This window comes from Ammospiza nelsoni, chromosome 1 (assembly GCF_027579445.1).
Source record: "Ammospiza nelsoni isolate bAmmNel1 chromosome 1, bAmmNel1.pri, whole genome shotgun sequence".
In the NCBI taxonomy this organism is placed as follows: Eukaryota; Metazoa; Chordata; class Aves; order Passeriformes; family Passerellidae; genus Ammospiza; species Ammospiza nelsoni.
The window spans coordinates 1,107,762-1,122,625 of NC_080633.1; the positions used below are offsets into that span (position 1 = coordinate 1,107,762).

General features: G+C 53.3%; 1 protein-coding gene across 3 annotated transcripts; it reads right to left on the reverse strand.

Annotated features, from left to right (window-relative positions):
• Positions 1 to 3,158: 3,158 nt before the first annotated feature.
• On the reverse strand, positions 3,159 to 13,896 carry LOC132086310 (zinc finger protein 282-like). Of its 3 annotated transcripts, none has more exons than XM_059491989.1 (10): positions 13,570 to 13,896; positions 12,971 to 13,100; positions 12,648 to 12,749; positions 12,124 to 12,219; positions 11,747 to 11,863; positions 8,491 to 8,604; positions 7,297 to 7,389; positions 6,649 to 6,765; positions 6,377 to 6,487; positions 3,159 to 4,797 (listed from the first exon to the last, which is right to left on the reverse strand). In XM_059491989.1, the coding sequence occupies exons 1-10, from the start codon at positions 13,885 to 13,887 to the stop codon at positions 3,815 to 3,817; spliced, it is 2,181 nt and encodes a 726-aa protein (XP_059347972.1). In that variant the 5' UTR covers positions 13,888 to 13,896; the 3' UTR covers positions 3,159 to 3,814. The 3 variants fall into 3 exon arrangements, with proteins under 3 accessions (XP_059347972.1, XP_059348061.1, XP_059347888.1); XM_059492078.1 differs by having other exon boundaries at positions 6,649 to 6,762; positions 11,747 to 11,866; XM_059491905.1 differs by having other exon boundaries at positions 11,747 to 11,866.
• Between the last annotated feature and the right edge of the window lie 968 nt (positions 13,897 to 14,864).

Genomic DNA, 14,864 nt, shown 5'->3' on the forward strand with positions numbered 1-14,864 from the left:
GAGCAGAAGGAGGATGTTTAATGAGCAGTGCCGTGTCCCGCTTCAAAGCGAGGGAAATTCCTCAGGCGTGGAGATGCCCCGGGTCCAAAAGGAATGACAGAGGGTCCCGAAAGAGCGACCAAGTTTGATTAGTAAATGATCGACTTGGCATGGAAATTGCCATGAGTTAGCACCTGATCTTCTATTAGTAAATGAAAAAGGAAGGAGGGGCGAGGGGAGAGGTGAGGGAACGTCACCAGTCCTGGCTCCAGCGCCGACCCGGGTGTCCAGGGTGTGCAGGGTCCCGAGGGTGCTGTGGGGACACCTTCTTATGGGTAAATTTTCCCCGCCCCGGCATCAGGTTTCCCCCTTCCCATGCAAATGAGGGCGTGTGCGCAATCCCGCTGCTGCTGGACCGCTCTGGAATTGGGTCGGGGGGCTTTGAGGGGCCGTGGTGATTTCGATGCTCCCCTGCAGATCTCCCAAATGAGGGAGTGTGCGGAATCCTGCTATTGCTGGACCGCTCTGGAATTGGGTCGGGGGCTTTCAGGGGCTGGGGTGATCTCGATGCTCCCCTGCAGATCTCCCAAATGAGGAAGTGTGCGCAATCCCGCTGCTGCTGGACCGCTCTGGAATTGGGTCGGGGGGCTTTCAGGGGCCGGGGTGATCTCGATGCTCCCCTGCAGATCTCCCTGCTCGCTTCCCCGCTGGCCTTGTCCCGCGTTTGTCGCGTCTCCGCGTCCCCAGGGGGAGCTGAACAGCACCGGCCCATGCGCCGTGCCCTCCTCTCCAACCACATCCCGTTCTATCCCGCTCCTTATCAGCGTTTAGGGCACAGCTTTAACTCCTTGGAGCCTTAGCTGCTACAAGTGCTCAGATTAGAACGGGATGGGAACTCGGGGTGATGCCGAGAACCGAGGTAAGGCCATTCCTTACCTCCTCCAGCACCCCCCGAATCTCCTGGAGTCGGGAAATGGCTGATGAAAAGCCATTTCAGAGCTCCAGCAGAGCCAGGTTCATTTGCAAGAGCATCCCGGGCGCTGGGGAGGGAAACAATCCGAAGCCAGGCTGGGAACTGCCCGAGCTTTGCATAACAAAGGGCACAGGGAGGGACACAGCAGGAGCCGCTCATCCCGCATTTTCTGTTTAGGGGTGAGGTGAGAAAAGCCCGGAGAGGGGGTGGGATTCCTTTGTTTGGGTCCCAGCGTGGAGGCACCACCTTGAGCCGTTCCCCTGCCGTCGTATCAAGGTTAAATTATTGCGAGGATCCAGCTGGCCGAGGCTCTGCAATGGGAAATCTGGGATGGAGACGGTGAGGAAAGCTGGGTGAGATGAAACACGGACCCATGGGCTCACAGGAGCCGGTCCCAGCTCAGGTAACGCTCAGCTGTGGCTCCACAGTGGCTCCTGGATGGGCATGCAGGGAAATTTCCTTAACAGCCACACATCCAGCAAGGGGAATCTTATCCGGAATAATGGCCTGGATATTCGCATTTCAGCTGGTTCTTGTCAACAATTAATAAAAATTTTTAATAGACACGGGAGCACATTATCCAGCATTAACACAGCAGCGTGCTGGTGTAGGACCCGGAGGGCAAAGAGTTAAAGTCCCTGGAGCAAATCCCCCTGTGCCAAACTCAGGGTAATTTATGGCTCCTGGGCGAGAAGCAGCAAGCTGCCAACCTTAACCCCAAACGAATTCCAGAGGCTACAGGGCACTGACTCCACGCAGCACCTGCCCTCCTTGATTTAAAATTAAAGTACCACGATGGCAAATTCCAGCCGTGGCAGGAATGGGAATTTCTGGAGCTGAGCTGGTCCCAGTAGGAGCTGTGGGTCCCAACAGCGTGTGGGCAGTGCCCTGGGGTGCACCATCCCGGGCACCAAGGAGTTAAAGTGCTGCTGTGTCCCAAACCTGGGTAACAAGGGACAAATTGAAATAGGACATGGCTGCAGAGGGGGATCCTCTGAAATTTTCAGCCCCTCTGATATTTCCAGTTTTGGGCTCGTCTTCCTCCTTTTCTTCCTTAACTCTTTCTGCAGTTGCTCAGTTTTCACTGACAGAAATAATTCAGCTCTTTCCCTCCCTTTCATTTCCTCTCTGGGCTATAATTTCTCTCTACCACGCTTTTCCCTACCTAAATTCTCAAATAATTCTCTTTGCCTGCATTTTGCTGAAGCAAGTGGAGTCCCAGGCTGGTCATTTTTCAGGCCCAGGTTTATCATTCTGGATTCTGTAGAAGGCCAGGAGATAAAGGGCTGTGTCTCAGCTGTGGAGCCAGCCAAGGACTGTTGTGTGAGACACTGAATGAGGAAGGATGGGATGTGGCTGGAAAGGGGGGGCACATGGAGCAGGGACAGCTTTTCTTGGGACATTTTGGGACAAAACCCCTTGTTCTGGCTCCTGGAGATAAGCACAGCACGCACAGCACAGGGCAGGGAGTGTCCAACAAAGGCTGATCAATCAGGGGGGATCAAAACCACCACAGACCCCCTGATCCATTTCTAAGAGGATCCAGAGTCATGGGCTGTGTCTCCTGACTTGTTTGCATCAAAAGTGAAAAAAGCAGCCCCAGGATGTGGAAAATGTGGCTGTAAAAGGGTGATCCAGGGCTCACAGGGCACCTCTGGGATCCTGAACACAGCTGGAATGATGCTGGAGCCAGGACTGGTGATGTCCTTCCCTTTGTCTCTCTGATCTCCCTCTCTCTTTCCTCTTTTCTTTTACCTTTTTATTTCTCTTCTACCAGAAGCGCAAAATATACCAATTCCCATGCTGAGAGTGGGATTTGCTGCTAGAACTTTTTGTGAGCTTTTCTGGACCCTTCTGACACCTGTCATTCCTTTTTGACCATGGGCACGTACAAACCTTGAGAGTTTCTTTCCTCCTGGGAGTGGGGCACGCAGAGCTGGGGGAGGAGGCTGCAGGAGCAGAGCTGCCCTTACCTCCACCCAGCAGATCCTGTTATCAGTGCTTGGGACACAGCAGCTCATTAACTCTGTGTTTCCCAGCTTTCTGCAGCATCTCCACGGTCTGCTTGCAAAGGATTTGGGAAACTGAACAAACACAGAAGTCTGTGAACAATGTGGCAGAAGAAATGCAAGACAACTTTAAAAGGCTATGCAGAATTAAAACCATATTCCAGGCTCCCTGGCCAACTTACAACTCCCAGGAAGGATCTCAGCCTTCAGGAATTCTCCCTTGGGGCTCAGCATCGAGGAGCCCCAGGATTTAATAGTGGGAATGAGCTGCCTCCCTGGCTCTGCAGCCTTCTCTCTGTTTGCAGAAGAAAGAGGCTTCCTCCTACAGCCACAGGGGTAACACTTCCTTTCCCAAAGCACCTCACCCAAGTGTGTGTTTCCTGACAGGGTTTCACCCCTTAGTGGACAATCAATACCTTTAACTCACTTGTTCCCAGCCCAGTCACTCATTAGTGGACAATCAATATCTTTAACTCACTTGTTCCCAGCCCAGTCACTCGTTAGTGGACAATCAATATCTTTAACTCACTTGCTGCCAGCCCAGCCCAAGGACTCCGGATTCCTGGGATAACATTTTGGATACATTTTGGATCATTTCTCTCTATTCAGACAACTCTCCTTTGTAACACACATCGCAAATTGTTCCATGTCAAGGTGGTTTCTCTCCCACACAGCCAGCAGTCCCTCCAAACTGCACCTCCCCAAACCCACAGGCACTGGTGAATGCTGTCTAACAACAAAATAACCCCCAGCCAGCTCCCTTTTCCCGGGAGAGGCTCGGGATGGCTGCACCACAGCCTCCTCCTGCCGTCAGGGTGTGTCACAGCGCTGGGGGTGCTGCCCTGGGGATGTCCTATATGGAATGCATCACGGAGCCCCTGATGTTCCCGCAGGGCCAGCTGACCAGCGGCACGTGGGTGTCCTGCATGTGACCCTCCTGGTGCTTCAGCAGGCTCCTCTTGAGCACAAACCTCTTGCTGCAGAGGGGACACTGGAAAAGCCTCTCCCCCGTGTGCCGGCGCTGGTGGTTCAGCAGGTAATCCTTCCTCCTGTAGGTTTTGTCGCACTTGGAGCACTTGTAGGGCCTCTCTCCGGTGTGACTCGTCTGGTGCCTCACCAGCCACGAGTGGCACACAAAGTTTTTCCCGCAGTCGCTGCAAATGTAGGATTTGCCCCGGGCCTGGCTCTGCTGCTGGGCTGGGCTGCCCCGGGCCAGGGGCGGCTCCCAGCAGGGGCTGGACCCCGAGGTGTCCGTGGGGAAGCTCTCCTCGTTTTCAGCAGCCTCCTCTGTGCCCAGGCTGGCCCTGCCTGGGCCTGGGGGAGTCTCTCTGCACTCAGAGTGGGATCCTGGCCCCTCACAGGGCATGGGAGCAGCTCCAGGGCCCATTCCCTTCTCTCCAAGGTTCATTCCCCTCTCTCCAAGGTTCATTCCCTTCTCTCCAAGGTTCATTCCCTTCTCTGCCAGGCCCACTCCCGTCTCTCCTGGGTGTGAGTGCAGCAGAGGGAACATCCTCTCATACGTGGGGCCTGGAAATATCTCCCCTTCTCCCTGCAGGTCCTGCTGTGGGCAGCTTCTCTCACATCTGTTGTACATACAGGGCCTCTTTTCCAGGCTCTTTTCCTGAGCACTAAAGAAATCGTACTGAGCATCACCTCCAAGGCTGTTCCCATTCCCTGTGGGGGCTGTTTCCATCATTTCTGAATTCCACTGACTGTCCCATGTCACTCCATGGCTGGGATCTTTGGGGAACACTTCTCCCGGTCTTCCCAGTACCTCTAAGTCACAGGTCTTGCTCTCCAAGGAATTTGCTGGATGGTCCCTCTTCAGACTTTCATCTGAAACAGAGATTTCAGAGATTTTTAATTCAGGAGTCCCCTTAGGAATGTCCCTCCCAGCCCAAAGCCACATCTTTAATACTGAGGGAGGAACAAAGTACCAGCATCCACTGAAACAAAAATTCTATTTTAAGAAGGACTTTTTTCAACTGTATTTTTAAAAATATACATAAAAAAATGACTGCTGATTCAGATTCAGCCTCTCAGACAGATAACAGAGCAGACACTGTCCCACCTCAGCGTTCCCAGCTGCTCTCCAGACACTCTCCTGAGCATCTCCAGGAGCAGGGTCCAAGCAGGGCCCTGAGCTGGCTCAGCAAGTCACAGAACTATGGGATCCCCTGAGCTGGGAGACACCCACAAGGATGGAGCCCAACCTCTGGCCATGCATGGACACCCCAACAATCCCACCCCATGCCTGAGAGTGTTTCCAAATGCTCCCTGAGCTCTGGCAGCCTTGGGGCTCTGCCCGTTCCTTGGGGAGCCTGTTCAGTGCCCAACCATTCCCTTGGGGAAGAACCTTTTCCTGATATCCAACCTAAACCTCCCCTCCTGGGCTTACCAGAAGCACTCTCTGCTCCCAGGAACTTGTGCTGTCCAATGAGCACCTGTTTTTTGGTGAACAGCCTCAGAACCTATCTGTCTTGCCTGAATAACAACCCAAGTGGAGTAACATTTTTGTTATGGAACTTTCAAAGAAAGTCACTGACTCAAATTGCAGCCAGGATGGAAAATCACTGATTAAAGCCCACTCTCCTGCAACCCTATAAACTGAGGTACAAAGTGAGACCCACAGAGCTCCCAATCCCCAGAAAATCAAGGAGTGTGTGTCCCAAACACTGATAACTGGATGGCCATGGAGCCATGAGAAAGAACAAGATGTGCTGGAGAAGGGGGTGCCATGTGCAGACAGGGCAGCGATTTCTGGGACAAACACCCTTGCTGTAGCTCCTGGAGACAAGCACAACACAGAGCAAAGGCAGGAATGAGGTCAGGAAGTGGGAATGGATTACAGGGGTGGGGATCAAGACCACCAAAAATCTCCAAAGCCCCCAAACCATTTCCAGAAATGCCTGGAAGAACTGACAGCATGGGAAGTGAGAAACTTGTCCTCAGGGCAGGGAACTCTGGCCATGAAAAGGAGTGAGGGTGCCCTCCCTCCCCTCATCCACACTGCTGACAAAGACATCAAACACAGTGGCCCCAGCATGTCCCCAACCCTGGGGACACCACTGGCCACCAGCAGATGTCCCTCCCTTGCCCAGCACTGTGGGCCCAGCCCTGAGCCAGGTATTTATCCAGATAAAAGCAGCACAAACTTGATCCATGCAGCTCTGGGCCTGCCTCAACACAAGCCCAAGCCAGTGCCTCTGACAGCTTTTGGCTGGCTCAGGAGGGAAAGAGCCTCTTCAGCTGACAGAACCCAAAATTTCCGTGACCAAATATTAACCAGCAAACTGAGGTTTGTCCCAGTTCTCTCATGGTTACATTGTGAGGTTGTGACATTTCATACAGTATTAAAAAATACTCTAAACTGGATTTACTGTCCCCAGAATCCCAGCTGAAATCCATTACTGACCTGTACTTGGATCTGCAGAGATTTCCTCTTTCTGCAAGTCCTGCTGTTCAGAGCAGGGTGGCTCCTCTTGTTTAATCCACGATGAAACACCCCTTGCATAAGTCTGAAATCCTGTTTGTTGGGGAGAATTTACACAACTGAGAAACACCCGGGGAAGGCACAAAGCCTGGACAATTTGGGAATGCACAAAGGTAACAAAGCAGCAGGGAAAGCACGACAGGAAGAGCCATTAAGGGGCAATTCCTGCAGTGGAGTTTTTGGCAGATCCTCACCTGTGGCAGGATCTCTCTGGAGGTGCTCACCCTCTGTGCCTGGCAGCTCCCTGGCATCCACCTCGCTGCCCTTCCTGGTCTGACTGGATGCCTCAGGCTCGTAAAATCCTCGCTCTGCTGAGGGAAGAAGTCCAGGAGAAGTGTATCATACCTGCCTAAACCCAGGATTTCACAAGGCTGAAAACCTGCTCTGGTAAGTACAATTCTAGTGGAGCCAACAGGCAGCACCACTACCTTTGTAAAGAGTGAGGAAAATCTGCAAAGCAGAGCAGCTGATTTGTAAAACAAAGAGGTTCCAAGTGAGGGGGCAAAGAACAGGGCCCTGGGCTCTGCAGCCTTTCAGAGGAGTCTGTGTGCTCCTCCTTACCCAAAAAAGCCCCAAAAGGGAAAGGAGGAGGGAAAAAGCAACCTGAAGGAATTTAGGGAGAGCCACACTTGGATAAAAACCAACCATGCAGCCACAAACTCCAAAATGTCCGTGAGAAGGGAAAGGGGCAACACCAGCCCTCACCTGGGGGATCTGCTGAGGAGTCTGCTCAGAACTTCTTAAAGATTTGGAATACATGAACAGAGGTCGGGAATTTAATCACACAACCCGGAATTTAATCCCTCTGTTTCATTTTCCCTCTGAGGTATGCAGTTACTCACCTGGGCAGGGCTCTCCAGGAGCTTTTGCAGCCTCCTCCTTCCGATCTGCAGTGCACAACCCTTCCTCTTGCTTAATCTGGATTATGCTGTCCTCTGTTAACAGGAACCAGTGTTATTTTAACACCATACAAAATTAATTCCAATTGTCAGCCCAGCCCAGGCAGATCTGCTCTGTTCTAGCTCACATTCCAGTTCTAGTTCCTGCTGACCAAGGCCTCTTGAACAGACCTGAAATGTTGGTTACAAAACCCTCAGCAGATGTTTGAACCTGAGAAATGCACAGAATTTTCAAACAAGTGGAAACACGTTCTCCATGGCCCCAGGAGAGGCCAGAGCCACTTGAATTCTTGTCCTTGAGTTTCGTTTCTCTCTTGGTGCTGCCAGAGTTCTGTTGTTTTCTTTTCAATCCTTCTCAGTCACACACCACTTCTCACTCATCAGAGAAACACTCATGAGAACAGAGTTCTTAAAGAAATTCATTCAAGTAATGAGAAAAGAAAAAAGAAAACAGAAGTCTGTAGAGTAAATAAAGAAAAGCAGATGGGCCGGTGCTCTGCACCCTTACAGTGCAGACCTGGCCCAGGGACTGGAGGATTTCCCAGGAGAGAGAAAAGAAAGAAGGATGTGATGGAAGCTCCTGGAAAGGCTGGTGGGGATGGAATGCCTGACAGCAGCAGTTGGAAGACCAGACTCAGCACAGCAAGTGCCTTGGGGAGATGTTGGTCATAGAATTGTGAAATTGTTGAGGTTGGGAAAGCCCTTTAAGGTCACTGAGTCCAACCATTCCCCCACCACTGCCAAGGCCACCACTGCCAAGGCCACCACTGCCCATGTCCCCAAGTGCCACATCCACAGGGATTTTAAATCCCTCCAGCAATGGGGACTCCACCACTGCCCTGGGCAGCTGCGCCAGGGCTGGACAGACTTTTTGGGGAAGGAATTTTCCCAATACCCACCCTGAGCCTCCCCTGGCCCAGCCTGAGGCCGTTCCCTCTCCTCCTGTCCCTGTTCCCTGGAGCAGAGCCAACACCCCCAGCTGTCCCCTCCTGTCAGGAGCTGTGCAGAGCCACAAGGTCCCCTCTGAGCCCCCTTTTCTCCAGGCCAAAACACCACTCACACCCCAGATGTCCCCAGATCCTGGCAGGTGCTCGGTGTCCCACATCCCTCTCCCACCATTGCCCTGACAGCACTCACCGGAGCCGGTCTCTGTGGGATTCCCTCTCACATCCTGCTCCTGGCACCTCCGGGCCCCTGGCCGGTTCCCGCCCTCCGCCGGGGCCTGGGCCTTGTGTCCAGCGGTGTCCGGCCCTGCGGGGAATGGCGGCTGAGGGGCGGCTGGGGGCACCATGGGGCTCCTTCACTGCCCACCGTGACCCCGGCCACCCTTGTCCACAGCACTCCATGAGGGAACAGGGTCCCCCTCAGAGCCGTGAGGGATCAGGGTTTACCCAGAGCCATGAGGGAACAGGATCCTCAGAGCTGTGAGGGATTGGGGTTCAGCCCAGAACCATGAGGGAACAGGATCCCCCTCAGAGCCTTGAGGGATTTGGGTCAACTCGGAGTCATGAGGGAACAGGATATCCCCCTCAGAGCTGTGAGGGACTGGGGTCCACCCAGAGCCATGAGGGGACAGAGTGCTCAGAGCTATGAGGGATCAGGATTAATCCAGAGCCATGAGGGAACAGGAACCTCCCTCAGAGCCATGAGGGAACAGGATCCCCCTCACAGCCGTGATGGATTGGGGTTCACCCAGAGCCATGAGGGAACAGGGGAACAGGATCCTCCCTCAGAGCCGTGATGGACTGGGGTCCACTCGGAGCTATGAGGGAACACGGTCCCCCTCAGAGCCGTGATGGATTGGGGTCCACCAAGAGCCATGAAGGAACAGGATCCCCCTCACAGCCATGAGGGAACAGGATCCCCCTCACAGCCATGAGGGAACAGGATCCCCCTCACAGCCGTGAGGGACTGGGGTCCACTCGGAGTCATGAGGGAACAGGATGCTCAGAGAAGTGAGGGATTGGCATCCCACCTGGAGCCATGATGGAACAGGATCCTCTCTGATCCATGAGGGCCAATTTCCTAAGAGCAGTGAGGGATTGGGGCTCCACCCAGAGCCATGACAGAACTTAGAGCTGTGAGATATCAGGGTCCCATCCAAGCTGTGAGGGGCTTGGGGATCCTCTCAGAGCTATGAAGGATTGAGGATCCTCTCAGAGCCATGAGGGAACAGGGTCTCCTCACAGCAGTGAACTGTCCCTTTCTCTGTCACTTCACATTTTGTCTTGAATTCAGGACTCTATTTTGCAATTCAAACAACACAAATCCCAAAATAGCTCAGAGATTTGCTACAAATACATGTATTTGTCTCTGAAATTCAGGAGAGCTGGGCTGGAACAGAGAAACTGACTGACTGTAAAATATTCTATCACCTCTAATATCAAAGGCAGCTTCAAAAAGTGATGAAACACGGAGCATGTACAATACAGAAACAGCCCAGAAAGGGCACCTCAGGTTGTTTGTAGAATAATCCAGAAGTGCTTCTGAGATCATCCCAAACAGAACTCAGGATATTCTGGTCACAAGGGAATCACAAATGTCCCTCCACCGCTTCAAAGGGCCACAACTTTCCCTCTTTATCCCAGAATACCTCCTGCTCTTATGGAATCCTGGAATGGTTTGGGTGGGACCTTAAAGCTCATCCAGTGCCACTCCCTGCCATGGGCAGGGACACCTCCCACTGTCCCAGGCTGCTCCAAACCCTGTCCAACTTTTCCTTGGGCACTGCCAGGGATTCAGGGGCAGCCACAGCTTCTCTGGGCACCCTGTGCCAGGGCCTGCCCACCCTCAGCCAGGACTTCCTTCCCAATAACCCACCTAACCCAGCCCTCTGCCAGCAGGAAGTCTTTGCCTCAATATTATCCTGCAATTTAGGGCACAAATAATATTTTTTAAAATTAAGGTATAAAATGTTTTAATCCAAGTTCAAACTGGACCCAAACACAGAGTGCAATTTTCCCTCTTTCTGTACTAGACCAAAATTTTAGGGAGAGTTCTAAACTCATTTGTTCCTGAGTGAGGTCTGACCGAGCAGATTGTGACTGGAAGTTGGTTTCTGTCTCCAACAATTAAATCCACAGAGGATGAAATGCAGCAGGAACCCCAACAGTTCCATTGTCATGACACCATCGAGTCAAGAGGCTGGGTATCTCCATGACATCTTAATGTGAAATGAACTGCTGATTTCATGGATTTCCTTGGGAGGGAAAAACTCCATTCAAATCATCTGACAGTTCACAGAACCCATGGATTCTTGGATAAGAGCAAGCTAAAAATGCTCTTCACAACTGAACATTTTGACTGAAAGCCCAAATTTTATGCTGAACCAGAAAGCATAAACTTCTGCATGGGAAACTGATTTCTGTGTGACCTAAACAATAATGAGGTCATTATTATTTAGATGTTTTGATTTGTTAGTTCTGTTTATTTTCAAGTTCTTTCTTCTCCACCCTCCATATTTGGGTCTCAATTTCTCTGTAAATTGCAATATTCTAACACTCTTGTGACAGCACTCACAGGGACTCTGGAGGGCAACACCCCCCCTGAACTCATGTTCTAGGACAAACAGCTGCTGTCAAAACACGAGTGAAATGCACCAAGAAATAAAAAAAAAAAAAGAAAAACCAAACTCAAAACAAACCACAAACTAAATATTTTTTCTCTCCCTGGACTAAACCCATCATGACCACAACACTGAAAATGTTTTGCTGGCTGCAGGATTGACGTGATCTGGGTGAAAATTGTATTGTGAGCTTATTTATGCTCTGTTTTTAGACATTTTTACACTTCAGGACTGTTTGGATCTTGGATACACACGGAGAACCATTCTCCTCCTCAGGTTCCACCACAGTATTGAAAAACAATTAAAAACAATTGAATACCATGGGGTTTTTCTGATTTGAGGTCAACTTCTGTCCCTCCATCCATAAGGTACAATACTACAAACTACCATTTACAGCTGGTAAAATTATGTGAAAAATAAAAAAAAAAAAGATTGAAAGAAAGCATTTAGAACTTCACAGGCTTAATGCTATTTTTATTAAGAATCAAGTCTTTACTGCTGCAAATTTAATCACCATTTTTCAAATAGACAGAAACAAGCTCCCTGCCTTGAATTGTTCTCAACTTAATGATTCCTCATATTCTGAGGGATCCATTCCAGGTGTGCCAGAATCCTCACGTGCAGTGCCTCATCCTCCCAGCTCTTTCACCTTCCCAAAAATAAAACTCTCCCAGGCTTCCTGCCCACTCCCCACCTCAGCATGGCTCCTTCTGTTTCCCAGTGCCTCCCCTCAGCCCCCACATCCCAGCACACTGTCCCACAGCAGGAATGTCAGGGATTCCCACGCCCCCAGCAGCACAGGACGCTGTGGGATCGCTCAGAACTCACCCACACCAAGCTCAGAGAACTCCACACCCTCCATGGCTCCCTGCTTCTTGGCATGTGGCTCTTCCTCCTCTTCCTGCTTCACGGTGACAGCAAAGCTCTGCTCTGGAATGCTGCTGTCTGCTGAGGAAAAGAGGAAACTCCTTTACTGGGAAAGAGGAGACTCCTTTACTGGTTATCACAGCCCCACTGGACTCCTCCTCTGCTGGCCCAGAAGTTTGTGCCCACTCACCCACTCTGCTGCTACACATAACCTTCAGCACCTTCCATTCCTGCTCCTGGGAGCTCTGCTCTGCCCTGCAGGGAAGGGGTTCCCCCTGCTCCCCCAGTTCCAGAGGGTTCTCCACACCCTCGAGGCCAGGCCCGTCCACAACACTCACCATGGCCAGGTTCAGCCAGCCCTGCTCTTCCCTCCTGGTTTTCCTGCGCTTCTCTGCTGTCCCAGCTGCTCACGTTCAGTTCAAACAGCAGAGCCTCTGCCAATGCCAGAAATCATGGAATCAGATCACAGAACCCCATGAGGGTCTGGGTTAAACCTGTCCCACCCTTTGCCATGGACAGGAACACATTCCCCTACCCCAGATTGCTCCAAGCCCTGTCCAACCTGGCCTTGGACACTTCCAGGGATCCAGGGGCAGCCACAGGGCAATCTATGCCAGGGCCTCACCATCCTCACAGCCAAGAAGTGAGGATATGACGCAAGTCTTCCTTGTAATCCTTAAAATCAAACCTGTTACACTTTTTTATCACTCTCTGTTACTTCCCCAGAACCTGCTCCTTTTGAGATTCAGAAGTTCCCTCAGAGCATACCAGGACCATCACCTTGTGCCAGCCTCTGTGTGGTGACAGCACCACACGACCCTCACCCTCAGGATTAAAGCTTTGATTCATCCCTGGCCTGCACCTGGTTCTGCTGGGATCTCTCCAGGAGGTGCCTCCTCCTCACTGCAGGGCGCTTCTCCTCCCTGGAGCCGGGACAGGAGGGCAGGTTCGGAGATGACATCGTCTGACAGGGAACAGAGAAAGGAATGAATGTTTCTGTGCTGTATCCACAGGGAGGAACACACCCAAAACCAGCTCCAGCAGCTACAACGCACGGCTGGGCAGCACAGAGAGTCCTCAAACACAGGCAGCGGGATCACTGTGTTCCAACAAATCTGCTTCCCACGTCTGGGAAAGATTCCCTAACCAGAAAGTGCTGATAAGCGATGCAACAGCAACACTCACCCAGCAGGACCAGGGCTTCTCTCTTCCCTGTCAGCACCTTTCCATAGAGCTCCCTCTGCCACTCCTCCAGGTTCTCCCATTCCTGAGTGGAAAAGCCGGTGGCATCGTTTTCCAACGCCACAGCCGGGGCCTGCAATCCCAAAAGTGACACTCAGCACAGCTCCTGGAACACAGAGAATCCTACTCCCTACTTATCCCTGCTACCAGGTGTCAGGGAAAGAAAATTCCTGCCTCGGGGCATCCTCTGGACACTGAGAGTAACACTTTGGAGCTTTGCTAAACTTAGCGAGATGAACTGTGTATTCCACGATATTCTTACTTCCCCCTGGAGCCTGATCCCAATGGGGACCTCAGAGTGGGGAAGAACTTCCCGCTGTTGGTAAAAACGTGACAGCCCATCCTTTTGTAGGGAAAACCAGCTGAATCTAACAATACACAGGAGAATCACTTCCTGCTCCGTGCCTTGGCACGACAGGGGACAGAAGAAATCTCGGCAGAGATCGTGGAATGATTTCCATGGCGGAAAGCTGAGGTGAGGAGCAAAGGAACCTCCGTGCTGTCCCTGTCCCCCCCAGGCCCCTTAATGACCCATCCGATACCTTGGGGGCCTCCAGCCCGGGGGGCAGCCGCAGGATCCAGAGATTCCTGTTCTTCAGCAGGTTCTCCATGTTCTCCAGGCGCTTCTGGAGCCGCCCGTACTCCTGGACGAGGGTGCCCAGCGCCGCGCACTTGCTCTCCAGCTGGTTCCCGAACTCCCCGACCATTTTCTCGCAGTCCTGGTGCTTCTTCTCGCTGTTGCCGGCGCGGTGCTCCAGGCTGAAGAGTCGGGACGCGTGTGCGGCCACGCTGCGCTCCAGCGCCTGCACGGCCGCCACCACGGTCCACAGCGAGATGGTGCTGCCGCCCGCCAGCTCCATCGCCGCACCGGGAACGGCGGAGCGCAGGGACGGGCTGCGCCACCGGGGCTGCCCAAGGCACACGGCGGCCCGGGTGAGCCTCGCCTCGGCCGCCGCACACCGGGGCCGGCCCGCTCCTTCCCGGGCCTCCGCACCGGAGCTGGAGCTCTCCGCTCCGCTCGGACCGGCCCTCGCCCGCCGCCGCTGCTGCGCTGCCCCGCCGCCGCCTTTCCTTCCCTTGCCGCCAAGAAGCGCCGCTTCCTCTTCCTCCTCCGCTTCCGCCGCCGCCACAGCGGCCCCCGCCGGCCGGCAGCCCCCGCAGTGATTGACAGCTGTCAGTCACCGGCAAGGGGCCGATGCTGGTCGCAGTGGCAGGAACCCCTCCCGGGGTTCCACCTCAGCGGCGCTTCCCCGCAGGACACGGAATCCCGGAATTCCTGAATGGAAGGGACCGCAGTGGGTCACTGGTGGCACCTCCCTGCTCCAGCAGGGCCATCCCAGAGCACAGGGCTCAGGATTACAACCTGACAGGTCTGGGATATCCCCGGTGAGGGAGATCCCACAGCCTCTCTGCTCTGTGCTCAGGGCTGGGCACTGCCCAGGGCAGAAGTTCTGCCTCCTGTGCCGGGAGAATTCCTGGGATCAGTCCCTGCCCGTGGCCCTGGTGCCACAGCTGGGTCCCCGGAGCAGAGCCTGGCCCTGCTGTGACCCTCTCTGCAAACAGGGACACCCAGGGACAGCCAGGGACACTCAGGGACACCCAGGGCTGAGGGCCCCTCTCACTGGGGCTCCTCTCCAGGCTGAGCAGCCCCAGCTCCCTCAGCCTTTCCTGGGCACAGAGATGCTCCAGGCCCTTGCTCAGCTCCAGCAGCTCCTGTCCCTGTTGTGCTGAGGATCCAGAGCTGGACACAGCACCCAGAGGTGCCTCCAGGGCTGAGCACATGGGGCAGGATTGTCCCCGACCTGCTGGGAATGCTCTTCCCAATGCACCCCAGGAT

Coding starts and splice junctions, on each gene's coding strand:
- LOC132086310 (XM_059491905.1), bottom strand. CDS start 13,887: ATGGAGCTGGCGGGCGGCAGCACCATCTCGCTGTGGACCGTGGTGGCG. Junction 12,750..12,970: donor AGAAGCCCTGGTCCTGCTGG/GTGAGTGTTGCT, acceptor GTTCCCTGTCAG/ACGATGTCATCTCCGAACCT. Junction 7,390..8,490: donor TCCCACAGAGACCGGCTCCG/GTGAGTGCTGTC, acceptor TCCTGTTAACAG/AGGACAGCATAATCCAGATT.